Below are 13,390 nucleotides of genomic sequence, written 5' to 3' on the forward strand. Positions count from 1 at the left end.
GATTATATATTAAAAACACTGGCAGTTAAGTTTTGTGAGTGACATTATGGTAGGTGTGTATTAAGAAGACTAATCTGACTATGGTCTATTGAATCGATTTTAGAACAAAATAAACAATAAGAAAAATTCTGTTTTATCTTATTTTGTATTATTATGTTGGCATAACATCAAGCAGACTTGTTTTTTACTCCCCCATTTCACTGATACTACAGAATGGTAATACTGTATTTTTCATGAACTATTTTCTTCTTAAGTTGAAATTTTAATTATTGCTGTTCATTTTTACAGCAGAAATGTGTCTTTAAGGAAAAAGGGAGCGCAGAAAAATAACTTGGTTTTTAGATTATAGGTTCAGGATAGAAATGTAAGTTAAATTCAAATTGCCAAAGCCCCAGTTTAGAGCTAATTTTTAGGTTTTGAAACTTGACATTATATCAATTATGCATGTTATTGGGATTAGTTATATTTTATCTGGGTGCATAGTGATTGTGGTTGTATACTCTGAGTCATTCACCTTCTGATGTTAGTCCTTTTAGTCATTTCATGCTGAGTTATGATGAAATTTTGATGATTTCTTTTCTTTGTCTTACCAGACACTGAGCCTGCATTAATTTATTTTTTCAAAATACTTAATTGTCTCTCACATGCCCAGCATTGAACTAGAAACTAAGCATTCAGATAATTGAACTCGATGCGTGGTCTTCAGACTAGCGAGGGATATAGACTAATGCTCAAATGTTCAGTTACACATTGTGTAAATTGCTTGGAAGGAAAATAGAGTGCACGGAGGATATGTAGCAAGAACACCTGGTTGAAGCTGATGCATCAGGGAGAGCCTTGAAGGAAGCTCCATTTCCTTTGAGACTAAAGCACTTAAAAGTAGATGAGGAGCAGGGGACAAGTGTTTTGAGTATTGTAACTGCTCCTAAGAAGGCCCTGGGCTGCATCACTGGATGAGGCTGCTTCCGGAGGCTGAAGCCCAGTGAGAGAAGCAGAGGCTGGAGAAGGGCTTCACAGGCTACTAAGAATTTGGGAGTTTCTCCAAAATGAAATGGGAAACCATTGATAAACTTTAAATAAGGGCAACTATAATTCAATTTCTGCTTCAAAAATGTAAACGTGGCTTTTATATGGTGAATATAATCAGAAGAGGGCAAAAGTGGAAGTGGGAAAACCAATCAGTGCAGTTGTCCAGACAGTAACATATGAAAGCCTGGAATGGGTGGAGATGAGGAGAAGTAGACTTAGGTAAAGATGACTCTCAGGTTCGCGGTGTGGGTAAGTAGCCGATTAGAGACCATGTAGTCTAATGGTTTGAATCCTGGCCCTGCTGCGTGCTCCATAGTGTCTCTGTACTTTTAGTTTCACTATCTTCCAGATGAAGATGTTAATTGAAGCTCCTGGTTAGATACAGATTTTGAGCTCGGAAGAGAGGTCTGGACAGAGATACACCTTTAAGAATTATTGGCATATAGATGGAATTTGGTACATAAATGAGGAGTCATAATCACGTCTGTATTATAATGAGCAAACTGAGAAGGCGGCGGCTGATTACATCTATGCCTGTGTTAAGTCATAGAGAAATTATGTATGTACTGCGTAGCCAAGATAGAACTTAAGTGTTGGAAAAGGATGTGTGGCAGAGGGAACAGCACGTTCCAAGGGAGGGAGGTACAGGAGACAATGTGCATGTTTATAGACTTGGAAAAATCTTGGTTTACAGGGTGTGGTGTCTAGGAAAGTGGCAGGCAATGAACCTACAGAAATAGTCTGGTGCCATTTATGTGCTGCCTAAGAGTTTGGATTATAGACTATATGAAATGGGAAGCCAGCGAGCAATTTTAATCAGGGAGCAGGATCAGATCACCCCTGGCAAGAGAGAGAGTAGATTAAAAAGTAGACCGTAAGGAAGATACAGTCCAAATGAGAAAGGTGAGGGGTGCAAGCTAAAGTGATAGGGAGAGAAGGAGAGTATATAGATAAAAGCTGGGATTTGGTGAATGGCAAGGAAACACAGAGGAATGACATCCAGATCTAAGTGGGCGAATGGTTTTTGTCTGCCTTTCAGTAGAGTATAAGCTCTTTCAGAATAAGGCTGTGAGGATCAGTGTTGTATATCTAGAATCCATGTGTCTATCTTCCTGCTGGCCATGCACTTCTTTAAGACTACAGCTGTCATCATTAATGATTCCAGGGCCTAGCCTAAGGCTCAGCATGTCATAGTCATTTGGTAAATGCTTATTGAACTGAACCGTTGTCAAATTTGAACAATGCTATTTAAGGTCGGTCCGAGTGCAGTGGTGTTTACAACTTATTGATCACAACCAGTTACAGATTCCTTTGTTCCTTCTCCACTCCCACTGCTTCACTTGACCGGCCTTTAAAAAAAAAAGAAAGAAAGAAAAGAAAAATGCTATTTAAGTTTAAACCACGAGGATAGTTTAGTCATAATGACATGTCTTCCCAAGTTCTACAGTCTTTATTATTTATATTATTATGAAAATTAATAGCTCTCACTTCTGTCATTTGCTGTGTGCCCGGTCTATTCCAGGCACTAATGATACATGAGTTATCTCATTTAATTTCTATCACAACTTGGAGGCATCGGTTTTTAATTATACAGATGTGAGACAATTGAGCCTCAGAGAAGTTAGGGGACTTGCTGCAAATGATGCGGCTAGCAACAGGAAGAAAGAGAGTTCAGATGAATATGTTGTAAAACAACGTGTTCACTCATATTTATGACAATGTAAATGGCTTCTAAGTCATTGAAAAGGTGCATTTTCTAAAATCAAGTAACTGGTAACACTTCTGGCTTTGTCACAATGAGCAGCGCCTAATGGTCCTCCTAATGGAGACCTCGGCGGCTCCTGACCTTGTAATTTCCTGTCAGCTTTGTGAATAGAGTTCACTAGATTCCCAGTTTGGCAAAAGGAGAGCAAAACATTCCATGAGCTTTCCTTGTTTATAGTAAGGGGTACATTAAAAGAAAGCTTGGATTATGAATAAATACCATTTGTTTTATCCCCTTTAATCATTTTTTGGCAGTCATGCTCACAACACACAATGGCAAATACACAGAGATACAGATGTGCTGTCCTGTTCTCCAAACAGCACCTTCAGAAGAAACTTGAAATGTAACATCCTTTCACTATTACTGGTTGAAGGTGGAAGGTACTTCCCCCACCCCACAAATGTGCCTTCACTTATAGATTTATCATAGAAATGCAAACAGATCACCAGATAATTATAGTAGTTCCTATCTACAATCATAGGTAATGAGTTCTAGAGTTTTCAGAGGGAGCAGCTCAACTGTTACTGAACAGTATGAGAAGTTTTAGAGCACAGAATCCTGAGCAGTCTTATCTCTCCCTGAGGAGTTAACTTGTATTTTTTGGAGAAACCTAGGCTCCATTATTTCCTACCCCCGCCCCCCATATTTATGCTGAGAAGAATAAGATAATATTTTTAAGAACACATGAATATCATTATCAAAAGATACTTTCATGTTTGATCAGTGCTTTGGTGGACTTAATTAGCGTTCAGAAAAGTGGTTGTAATTACTTTTTGAACATATTATTTTATTCCACTTACATATAAAGAAACCTATAAGGAAAAACTGGTTATAGTTTTATCATATATAATTTATAAGTAGATTGGTCCAACTGATTCATCAGCCGTATATTTGGGGCAGCAAGGGAGGGGAAAAATAAACAGCAAAGGAATATGTTTGTTTTTATAAGGAAAATATTATATTGGACATTCATTAATCACCTCTTATATGTCAAAGACTTACAGGCAAGAGATAGAAAAATGAGAAAAACACACTTGGGATCACTCACTCTAATAAGGACAACATATCCTTCCTTCCTTCCTTCCTTCCTTCCTTCCTTCCTTCCTTCCTGGGTGGGTGGGCCCCTCCCCTGTCTGCCTAATCCCAACCCGTCTGACCCACTCAAGAACGCTCCTCCCCCAATTCCCTCCTTCCTCTTCCCTCTCCTGAGCCATCAGTTTTAGGTCTGTCTACTGAGTCATTTCCATTGAATAACAATGTGTTGTAATGTTTTCTATCTTATTTTTCAAAAAAAAAAATCCTCTGACTCCACAGCTCCCTTTAGCAATCACCCCATTCCTTTGCTATTCTTCACAACAAAATGCTCAGAAGAATTGTGCATATGCTTACTGTTCTCACTTCCTCTTCTCTCTGACATCCACTCTCATCAATCCCCACTACAACACGAAACGGCGCATTGCCAAATTGGGTGGTTGGTTCTCAAATTTCATCTTATTCACCCTGTCAGCGTTTGACACACTTGGTTCTCTCCTTCCTTTTTTAAATAACAGCTTTATTGAGAATATATATAATTCATATGGTGTAAAATGTATCCTTTCAAAATTACAATTGAACAGTTTTTAGAGTTGTGCAAACAGCATCACTGTCCAACTGCAGAACATTTCCTTACCCTCAGAAGAAACGCTATGCCCATTTGCAGTTACTTCCCATCCTACATTCCCTTGTAGCCACTAATCTACTTTTTGTCTCTGTAAGATTTGCATGTCCTGGACATTTCATATAAATGGAATCCGACAATATGCATCCATTTGTTACTGTCTTTCACTCAACATAATGTTTTCAAGATTCATCTATGTTATGTCGTCTAACATGACTTCATTCCCTTTTATGACTGAAATTATTCTGTCGTGTAGACACACCACATTTTGCTCATCCACCCATCAGTTGATGGACATTTGAGTTGTTTCTACTTTTTGACTGTTCTGAATAATACTGCTATGGACATTCGTGTACAGGTCTTTATGCGGACGTGTGTCTGGGAGTTGCTGGGTCATACGGTGACTGTATTTCCTTGTTGAAACGCTTTCCCCTTGCCTTTCAGGATGCGCTCTTAATTTTCTCTCTACTTCACTTCCACTCTTCAGTCTCCTTATCTGGGTCTTCTCTCTCTGACTTCTAAACCTTGAAGTGCTCTAGGAAACAGTTCTTCGTCCTTGTCCCTTCTCTATCTAGATTCATTTCCTAAATGGTCACTTTCAATCACTTGGTTTTACAATACCATCTGGATATAGATGACTCCCAAATTTATACATCTGGTTCCGGCCTCTCAACTCTGACTTGATCTCCACCTGACTATACTATGGGCGTCTCAGCCTTAGCATGTTCAAAGCTAAACTCCTGATTTCCTCACCACAATCTGCGCCTCCCGCTCTCTTTTCCAGCTCCATAATGGCAGTTCCATGCTTTCAGTGCTCAGGCCAACCTTGTAGTCTTCCTTGACGCCTACCTGCCCCATACCTCCTGTCCAAACCATCAGCAACTCTGCCAGCTCCACCTTTAAAATATACCTAGAATCTCATCTCTTCACACCATCTTTCTGGTCAAAGCCACCCACATCTCAGTTACCTCCTAGCTGGTCTCCTCCACTTTGGCCCTTCTACAAGCTTCTCTCCATGCAGCAGTAGGGATCCTTTTAAAATGAAACTTAGATCATGGTCACTTCCCTGGTCAACATCCACCAAAAGTTTTCTATTTCCTTCCGGGTAAAAGCCAAAGTCTTTAACATGCCTGCAGGCCTATTGGTCTGGGCCTCCCTCTGCTTAGCTCCCCTGTCTGCTGCCTCTTTCTCCTCATTCATCCGGCTCTGGCTGCAGAGAGCTCCTTGCTAGTCCTCACACTCGCTCATCATGCTTCCTCCTCGGGACCTTTGCCCTGCTCTCCTATCTGGAATGCCTCTCCCCAGAAAGCCACCTGGACTATAGTACTCATTCAGTTTGCCCTGGCTTTGCAAGTTCATCCTCACTGCTCATCTTCACTTGGGTCAGGAGAAAGGGATCTCAATAACCAATTTTCCTGCTATGTCACTGTACAGCCTTGGACAAATCATTTCCGTTCTCTGGGCCTCTGGACTTTATTTCTGAAATGAGGATCGGAGTAGATCATCTCTTCGACTCTAAAATTGAATGGTTCTAAAATACTCGTCTAATTTCTTAATTTTCCACCTAAGTTTTTTTTTTGTATAAATATGAAACTTGTATTAGCTAGCTGTGATCAAGCAATTTTAGTTACTTATGCTAAGTTTGCTTTTCATGTTAACACTTATTTTCAAAAATCTCAAAGAAAAATTACTTCTTGACAAATTTAAATTAGCAGCACATGTTATATTCTAAGGGATTTTTTAAAAACTCCTACCTGCCTGAGCTCCATCTCAGATATACCACCCGTGACTGGGAATGAGGGTGGTGAATGAATTTAGGGAAGTGTACTTTTTAAGGTCTCCAAAGAATATTCTAATGTGCACCGTTGGTTGAGATTCACTGACTGCTTATTGGGTAGTCTCTCTTGGGAAAGCTTCTAAAGAACACCTATTCTTAAGGCCCCATCCCCCCGTGTAATCCCATCCTCTAAATTAGCAAGAACTTGAAGCCAAAGGGTTTCATTTGAGATTAGATGACAAAGTTAGAGATAAATGATGAAATTTTTAAAAGCAAAATTTGTGTTACTAATAGATTGAAAATTTGTTGAAGTTATATCTAAATTCTTAAACTGCTTGGTTTAAACAGTTACTGTTTGCCTGAATCTTTTCCTGACAAAAGACTTGAAGTCAAGGATTTAAACAAATAACTTTGTAAAATAGCAAAATGGAGCCTGTGTTAGAATTCCTAGGAGGCCTCACCCTACTGCCATGTACAGATTTACCTGTGAGCAGCTTAGATAAGACTTCTTGAACCCGAGTCCCAGGGCAGATGGCTTTACCACGGAGCCATATAGCTGGAGTAAATATATTTTGCTGACTCATGGTCTTACATTAATAATTCCCCTGCTATATATCTGATTCTTCCCATTTCTGTACCATAGCTATTTTTTAAACTGACAGAGTTTTGAAATTGAGCATAAATGAAACTTTTAACGTAAGAACAGTGTTTACATAATAGAATTAATGTGCTGTATGGTATCAATTGATTAGTAACATTTCAGTGTTTTTAGAAGAAAGTAGATGATATCATTTAGTTTGTTCAGTGACTCACTCATTCATCCATTATACAAACATTTAATGGTCGCTCACTGTTTGCTGAGTTCTGTTCTGGGAGGCAGGGCTACAGCAGTTAACAAAACTGACAAACATTTCTGCTGTAATAGCTACTTGGGAGGCTGGGGCGGGAGGATCACTTGAGCCCAGGAGGAGGGTGAGCTATAAACACACCACTGCACCCCAGTCTGGGTGACAGAGTGAGACCTTGTCTCAAAAAAAAAGAAAAAAAGAAAAATTTTTAGATACTAATATTTTAATGGCTGAATAACCCTTAGTCATAATTTACCTATTACAGTAATTTGGTTATTTAGAATGCTTACATTTTTTTTCTGTTATAGATAAAAATATTATGAACATATCTTTCATCTAGTATTGCCCTCAAATCTGACATTTTCCTAAGGATATCTTTCTAGAATGGTTCGGCAGGTACCAGAGAGGTAAATTTAAAGAAAAGAAGGTTTTAACTACTGATACAAAAAGAAAAAAAAGAAAATGGGTTACATTATGAGAGATAGTATGACTTTCATCTAAAAATGCCATTTCTTCTTGCAATTCTAACATTTAACATGTAACCAAAAATAAAGATTCAGCACAGGGACTGAGGCCTATCTGGGTTCTGACTGCACCTCTGCCACTAGCTCACTGGGACAAATAACTCAAACTCTTTGTGCCTCAGTTTCCTCATCTTTGAAATGGCAATTATAATTATTCCTGCTTCCTTGGGTGGTTGTGAGAATTAAATGGGTTAGTTTATATAAATCTCTTAGCACTATGCTTGGCACAGAATAAGTATACAACAAATGTTTGTTTACAACAGCAGCAGCACCAGGATTTAAGAGCCTGTTTTCTAATTTTACTTTCTCAAAGGACATTCCTTTGTTTCTTTGCCCATGGCATCTTAAATACTAAAGGACCTCATAATGCCACAGTTAGAGCTACTCCAAACCTGCAAATACATGCATGGAATGTACTCTAAGATTCATGGAATTGTTTGTATTTTAGTTGTGCACATAAATCGCACAGCATATACCTAGATCTTTATCTCAAATAGCCAATGGCAGAATTCTCATGAGCAAAGTATTCTTCATAGATGGTTTCGGGGATTTTATAGTTTTTGCCTTCAAGTACAAAAGTTACTAAATGACATAAATAAATGAAGAAATGACTAAAATAAAGAAGCAAAGTGTGGTGTGAACTCGTGGCTGTCAGTTGTAACTGTAGTGCAAAGAGAAAGCCGACCGCCCCAGTCTGCATCCCAAACCCTTGGCCATTTTCCTGCTGCGGCCGGGTGTCCCCGGGCACGTTCACTCTACTTGTTACAGTAAGACTTTTGACCCTGCTTGGAGTCCCTGTGGCCTCTTTGGCCCACTTCTGCCAAATTCATAGCTTATCTTGGTCCATTATGTCTTACTGTGCCGGTGCTACAAAGGGAGAGTAGACCCAGAAGAGCAGTATATAGAGATACGTTGCCTCAATACAGGTTTCTTCCTACTTGTCCCCCTCAAGCAGGACTACTGATATTTTGAATCAGGTAACTCTTTTTATGGCGGGCTGTCTTGCGCATTGTGGGATGTTTGGTCACATGCCTGGCCTCAGCCCACTGGATTCCAGTAGCACACACCCATCCCCACCGTGACAACCAAAGATATCTCCAGACAAAATCAGCTCTGGATGAGAAGCATTTCTTTAAAAGTCACATTGTGGTAACATGGCCACTTGTATCTCAGCCTTGGCTGCCTGCTCTCAAATGCTCCTGCTCAGAGGATTCAGTGATGAGAAGGGACTGTGAGTGCCACCTCCAAGCTAGAGCGTGTAGAGCTTACACCAACACGAAACTATCTAGACCCTGACGTGGATACCCAAAAGCATAAAAGTAAAACTATTCCTTCTACCTTTATTATGAGGCCAAGGGTAGTATAAATTTATTTTGGCTCAAATCATGAGTTTCTAAAAAGCTTATTTCTGGCTAAAATAAAGCAAATGGTCTTTTCTTTTTCCTCAGAGTTTATACATGTGAACTAAAATGACATCAGTGAGACAGCAGGTTTTCAGATTTTACCACATTATTTTTATTTTTCGTATAGTGATTGCTATAGTGAAGATGTAGTCTCCAAGATACATCTTCAAGAGAAGATATCATTCGTCATCTTTGAAAACTTTCATTCCTTTTGAAATAATGCATGTATATTTCACAGTTCGGTAGTCTGAGAGTTACTGAGCTACTTTTTTTCCCCTAGCAATTCTATTCTTTCATAAACTACATGTGGTATTTTTGCGAGTTCAGTTCTTTGTACTACTTTGATGTATAAATAATGAGTTTATATTTTAAAGTTCACGGTTAATGACAATCATGTCTATGTTATTTCTATAGAAATTATCACAGAAATATTCTTAGGCAAAATATAGCTGATGTACTTGCTATTATCTGAGTTCTAAGTGATTTGCATTATAAAGGCTATTTTAATATAACCCGACAGAATGAAATAAGCTGCATATTACTTTTTTTTACCTTAGAATATTTCACCTTTGTATAATTTTGGGCTTCTATAGTACATTCAGTAATTAATCGCTGAACCTAAAATGTTGTCTCCTTGTTTTAATACCATGAAGTATTGCCAAACAACTATTATTCTGTTTGCTGTAATATCAAGAGGGAACTAAGTCTAAATGTGAGATTTTTATCTAATTTGTTTGAAATCTTACTGCTTTTCCAGTGCTTTTTTTGATTTTTTTTATGTTTACTCTTAAGAAAAATAACTACATTCAAAAGGAGACCCTTTATGAAATATATAATGGCATATATTTATACTTGTCATGTTCTCTTGCTGTTTATCTTAATATTTCTTTTTAAAAAGTAATCTTGGCATTCTTGAGAATTTGTAAGAGAGTGAATTTTAAGTTTCCCACCACACAAAAAAATAAGTATGTGAGGTAGTGCATGTTAATTACTTTTAATTTAGCCATTCCATAGTGATACATATTTCAAACATGTTGTATCTGATAAATATATACAGTATTTGTCAGTAAAAAAAAGTAATCTTGGCAAATATTATGGACTATAGAAATGTTTTTGTAAGCTCATAATTTTTTAAATTTTTCCTCGTTTTCCTTGATTTTCATGAGCTTACAAATGCTCTTCAAAGAAATGCCATGAACAATTAATTGGCAATCATGAAATTTGGGCAAATTTTACATCACAAAATAAAAGTTAGCTTTTATTGAGTGTTCACTTTGCTCTATGTTAAATGTAACTTTTTGCCAAATAATGTTCATATATTTTGTGTGTACTGTTTTTTATGAATAATATTTTTAATTGATAATTCATAATTGTATATATTTACCCATATATCATTTTTATGTAATCCTCATAGAGGCATGAATTTATTCAGTATTTATGTTGTTCCCATATTAATTTTATTGTTATACTAGTCTTGAGGACAATCGGTGTCTTGGGAATGTCTTATAGTTGAAAAGTGTGTTGTCTGACAATAATTATTTATTAATGGATCCACAACTTTGCTAGACTTTATGGTAAAAAATGTTAATAATAATAAAAAGAAGAGGAAGAGAGGGAGGAAGGAGAAAGGGGAGAAATAAGAAGAGGAAGAGGCTCTAATCTCTATCTCTAGAGATCTGGTTGAGGCCATGTGACCTAGGAACATGAGACAACCAAGATTAAGGTATCCGGCAATGTGTAATCAAGGGTGGACTATGTGGTGGTGTGTTGGAGGAATTCCAAGCGGGGAAAGGTAACTGAGATCTGAGGTTAGTCCTAGAAACTCCATGGACAATGGAATTAGCCTCACAGGGTGTTAGGATTGGTTTGCTCTTAGGCAGTTGGTGAGTGGCCAGCGATGAACAGGTGATATTCTGGGTGTAAGGACAAGCACGAGAGAAGTCCTAGAGAAAAGAAGCTTCCAGTGTAACAAGTACAAGGGATCCAAGGGTTTGGATTTTTCCCTGCAATTCTGACATCATGTTTTTTTTTATATATTTTTAAGAAAAGAATATTAGTCGTACTCATATTTTTTCTGATCTAAAATAAGAGAGCGTGAAGATATTTATGGTGTTGGAGGGAGCATAACTTCACATATAGTCTGAGAACTCAGCACACCAGTATTCATTTGGGACATGTGTTGCCAATGTTTCTAAAGTTATAAGAGAACTAAAAAGATTGCGTTTTTCTGTTTATTAGCTTAACCAAAAATTTATTAGACCATATTTTGCCCTGCAAAAGAGGATTACAATAGAAATTATTAGCAAACTCGTGTGTATTTTGCTCGTCGGTAGTAAATATGTATGGACACCCTTCTAACATTGGCATCCTTTATTTCAGTGATTCTCAGCCTTTTTTTCCCTGCCTCTTTCCACTGTTTTTTCTTTCCTTCACTCCAGGGTGCCAGTCTGATATACTTGCATCATTTCTTTTTACATAGAATGATTTTTCTAAGGAGAGGTAGGCCTGGGGAAGATTTGTGTCAGAATCTCAGAGAAGGGTATGGGGTATATATGGTTTGAAAGTTCCCCTTGGAAATATTGGTATATCCTCTCCCCATGCCCTTTGCTATATAATAATTTTATATGTATTTTAAAGTCTATGCCTAGCTGGATATTTTTCTGGGGTGTTATTAATACATTGGATTATTAATAAATTGGAATACATTATCTTTTTTCAGAAATTTAATTTGAAAGACTGTTAAATTTATCTTTCTTGCTTTCTCACTCTCTTTTTTTTTTTTTTTTTTTTTAATTTTATTTTCTAGATCCCAAAGTCCAGGAGTGAAGGATCTATTCAGGCCCACAGGGTACCACAACCAGAGCTATCCGATGGCATTCCTCAAGTCAGCCTGTGGCTACGTCGTAGAAAACCCTGCTTGGAAGACGTGAATTCAGCAGAGGATGAAAATAGTGCCCAGCTGGTATCCAGGTTGGCATGTTCTCTTTGTCTACACGATACATACTGCATCATGCACTCTGATCTATAGGCCCGCAGTGTAGGCATGTCTGCATACCTGCGTCGTATCTGTATCTGTTGCTGGAGTCAGTAGGATACAGATCAGTAGAAACACTGAAAATTCACTCTCAGTTTTAAGAATTTTCTGACTACTAACTCTTAGCACAGAAGCATTCTCAGTTGTTTTGTGTTCTGGATTGAAACATGTTATTTAATCAGTAGGACTATGCCGGGCTCACAGTTAAAGTTAAAAAGTTATTTTTTGGATACCTTTTCGCAGTATGTTCAATAGAAATCATTATCTGCAATTTAAAGTGGAGATCAGAGTTGTCACTAGAGCCACTCTCACAAACTAATTTTGAACGCTGTTTTTTAACCCTTACATGTAACACCTAAAAGCAAAAGCAGACTTCTCTGGTATACTTGAAGAAAAAGATGTGAAATTTTCTTAAAATAGGGATCTGAATCTTATTTACTACTTACTACTTTATTTACTACTAGCATATAGAATTTTTCCTGTTAATAATTTTTCATCTTTTATTATAACTTAATCTATTTTTCAAATAAAAACTATATTAAAAGTATTAAGGAGCTCTAGGGCATTGAAAGATGTTTGAGACATTAAGTAGAGAAACAATATAGTTAAGGAGCTTGCCACTTTGGGTTGCCTTATAGAAGAGATTGAATTTGAGCTGGATCTAAAAAGATGAAGATAATTTAGACAGGAAGAGAAAGACAACGAGGGTATTGTAGGTAGATCCAGTTAGGAGGCATAATGGGTGTTTTGGAAATAGTGAACTGGAATTAGTTGGAGATAAGGCTGGAAAGGTGGAGTGAGGCCAGGTCATCGAGGTCTTGAATGCCAGGCTCAAGTATTTTTGCATTCCGTCTTTCATTCATTCAACAAATCAGGCAGATACTCTCTGGTTCCAGGAACTGTTTTAAGACAGGAGGTGTAACAATGAACAAAGCTGGTCCGCCCCCTGTTAATGAACCTTACATTCTAATGAGGAAGACAATAGGAAGACACAATACAAAAAGCCTGTGAGGAAGATGCTTTCAGCTCTAATAAATGAGGTGTATTAAGAAACTGTAACAGGTTAATATAATAGACTGACTGAAAGATGATTTAAGTTTGAGTAGTCAGGGAAGACCTGATCTGAGACAGGAGGAGGAGGAGAGTGTGTGAAGATCAAGGAAAGCGCTTTCCAGGCAGAGGTGATAGCAAATGCAAAAGAACTAGGGTAGGAGAAGCTCGGTTTCATCCTACAGGTAATAGGAAGCCAGTGAAAGTTTGAGGTGGGTAGGGGAGGACTGGTACCACGGAGAATTGGGATGTTAGGAAAAGTAATCTTCCATCAGTGTGCAGGATAGATGGAGGAGGGAAAGT

The 13,390-nt window shown here is 37.8% G+C and overlaps 1 protein-coding gene across 1 annotated transcript in view; it reads left to right on the forward strand.

Annotated features, from left to right (window-relative positions):
* The window catches only part of FAM13A (family with sequence similarity 13 member A), a 190,173-nt gene that overhangs the window by 80,103 nt on the left and 96,680 nt on the right, over positions 1 to 13,390 (forward strand). Inside the window, exon 7 of the mRNA XM_069485346.1 lies at positions 11,810 to 11,973. Coding sequence (XP_069341447.1) covers positions 11,810 to 11,973 — 164 coding nt within the window. The remainder of the gene's footprint in view (positions 1 to 11,809; positions 11,974 to 13,390) is intronic.

The sequence above is a fragment of the Eulemur rufifrons genome, chromosome 13 (assembly GCF_041146395.1).
Source record: "Eulemur rufifrons isolate Redbay chromosome 13, OSU_ERuf_1, whole genome shotgun sequence".
Taxonomy (NCBI): domain Eukaryota; kingdom Metazoa; phylum Chordata; class Mammalia; order Primates; family Lemuridae; genus Eulemur; species Eulemur rufifrons.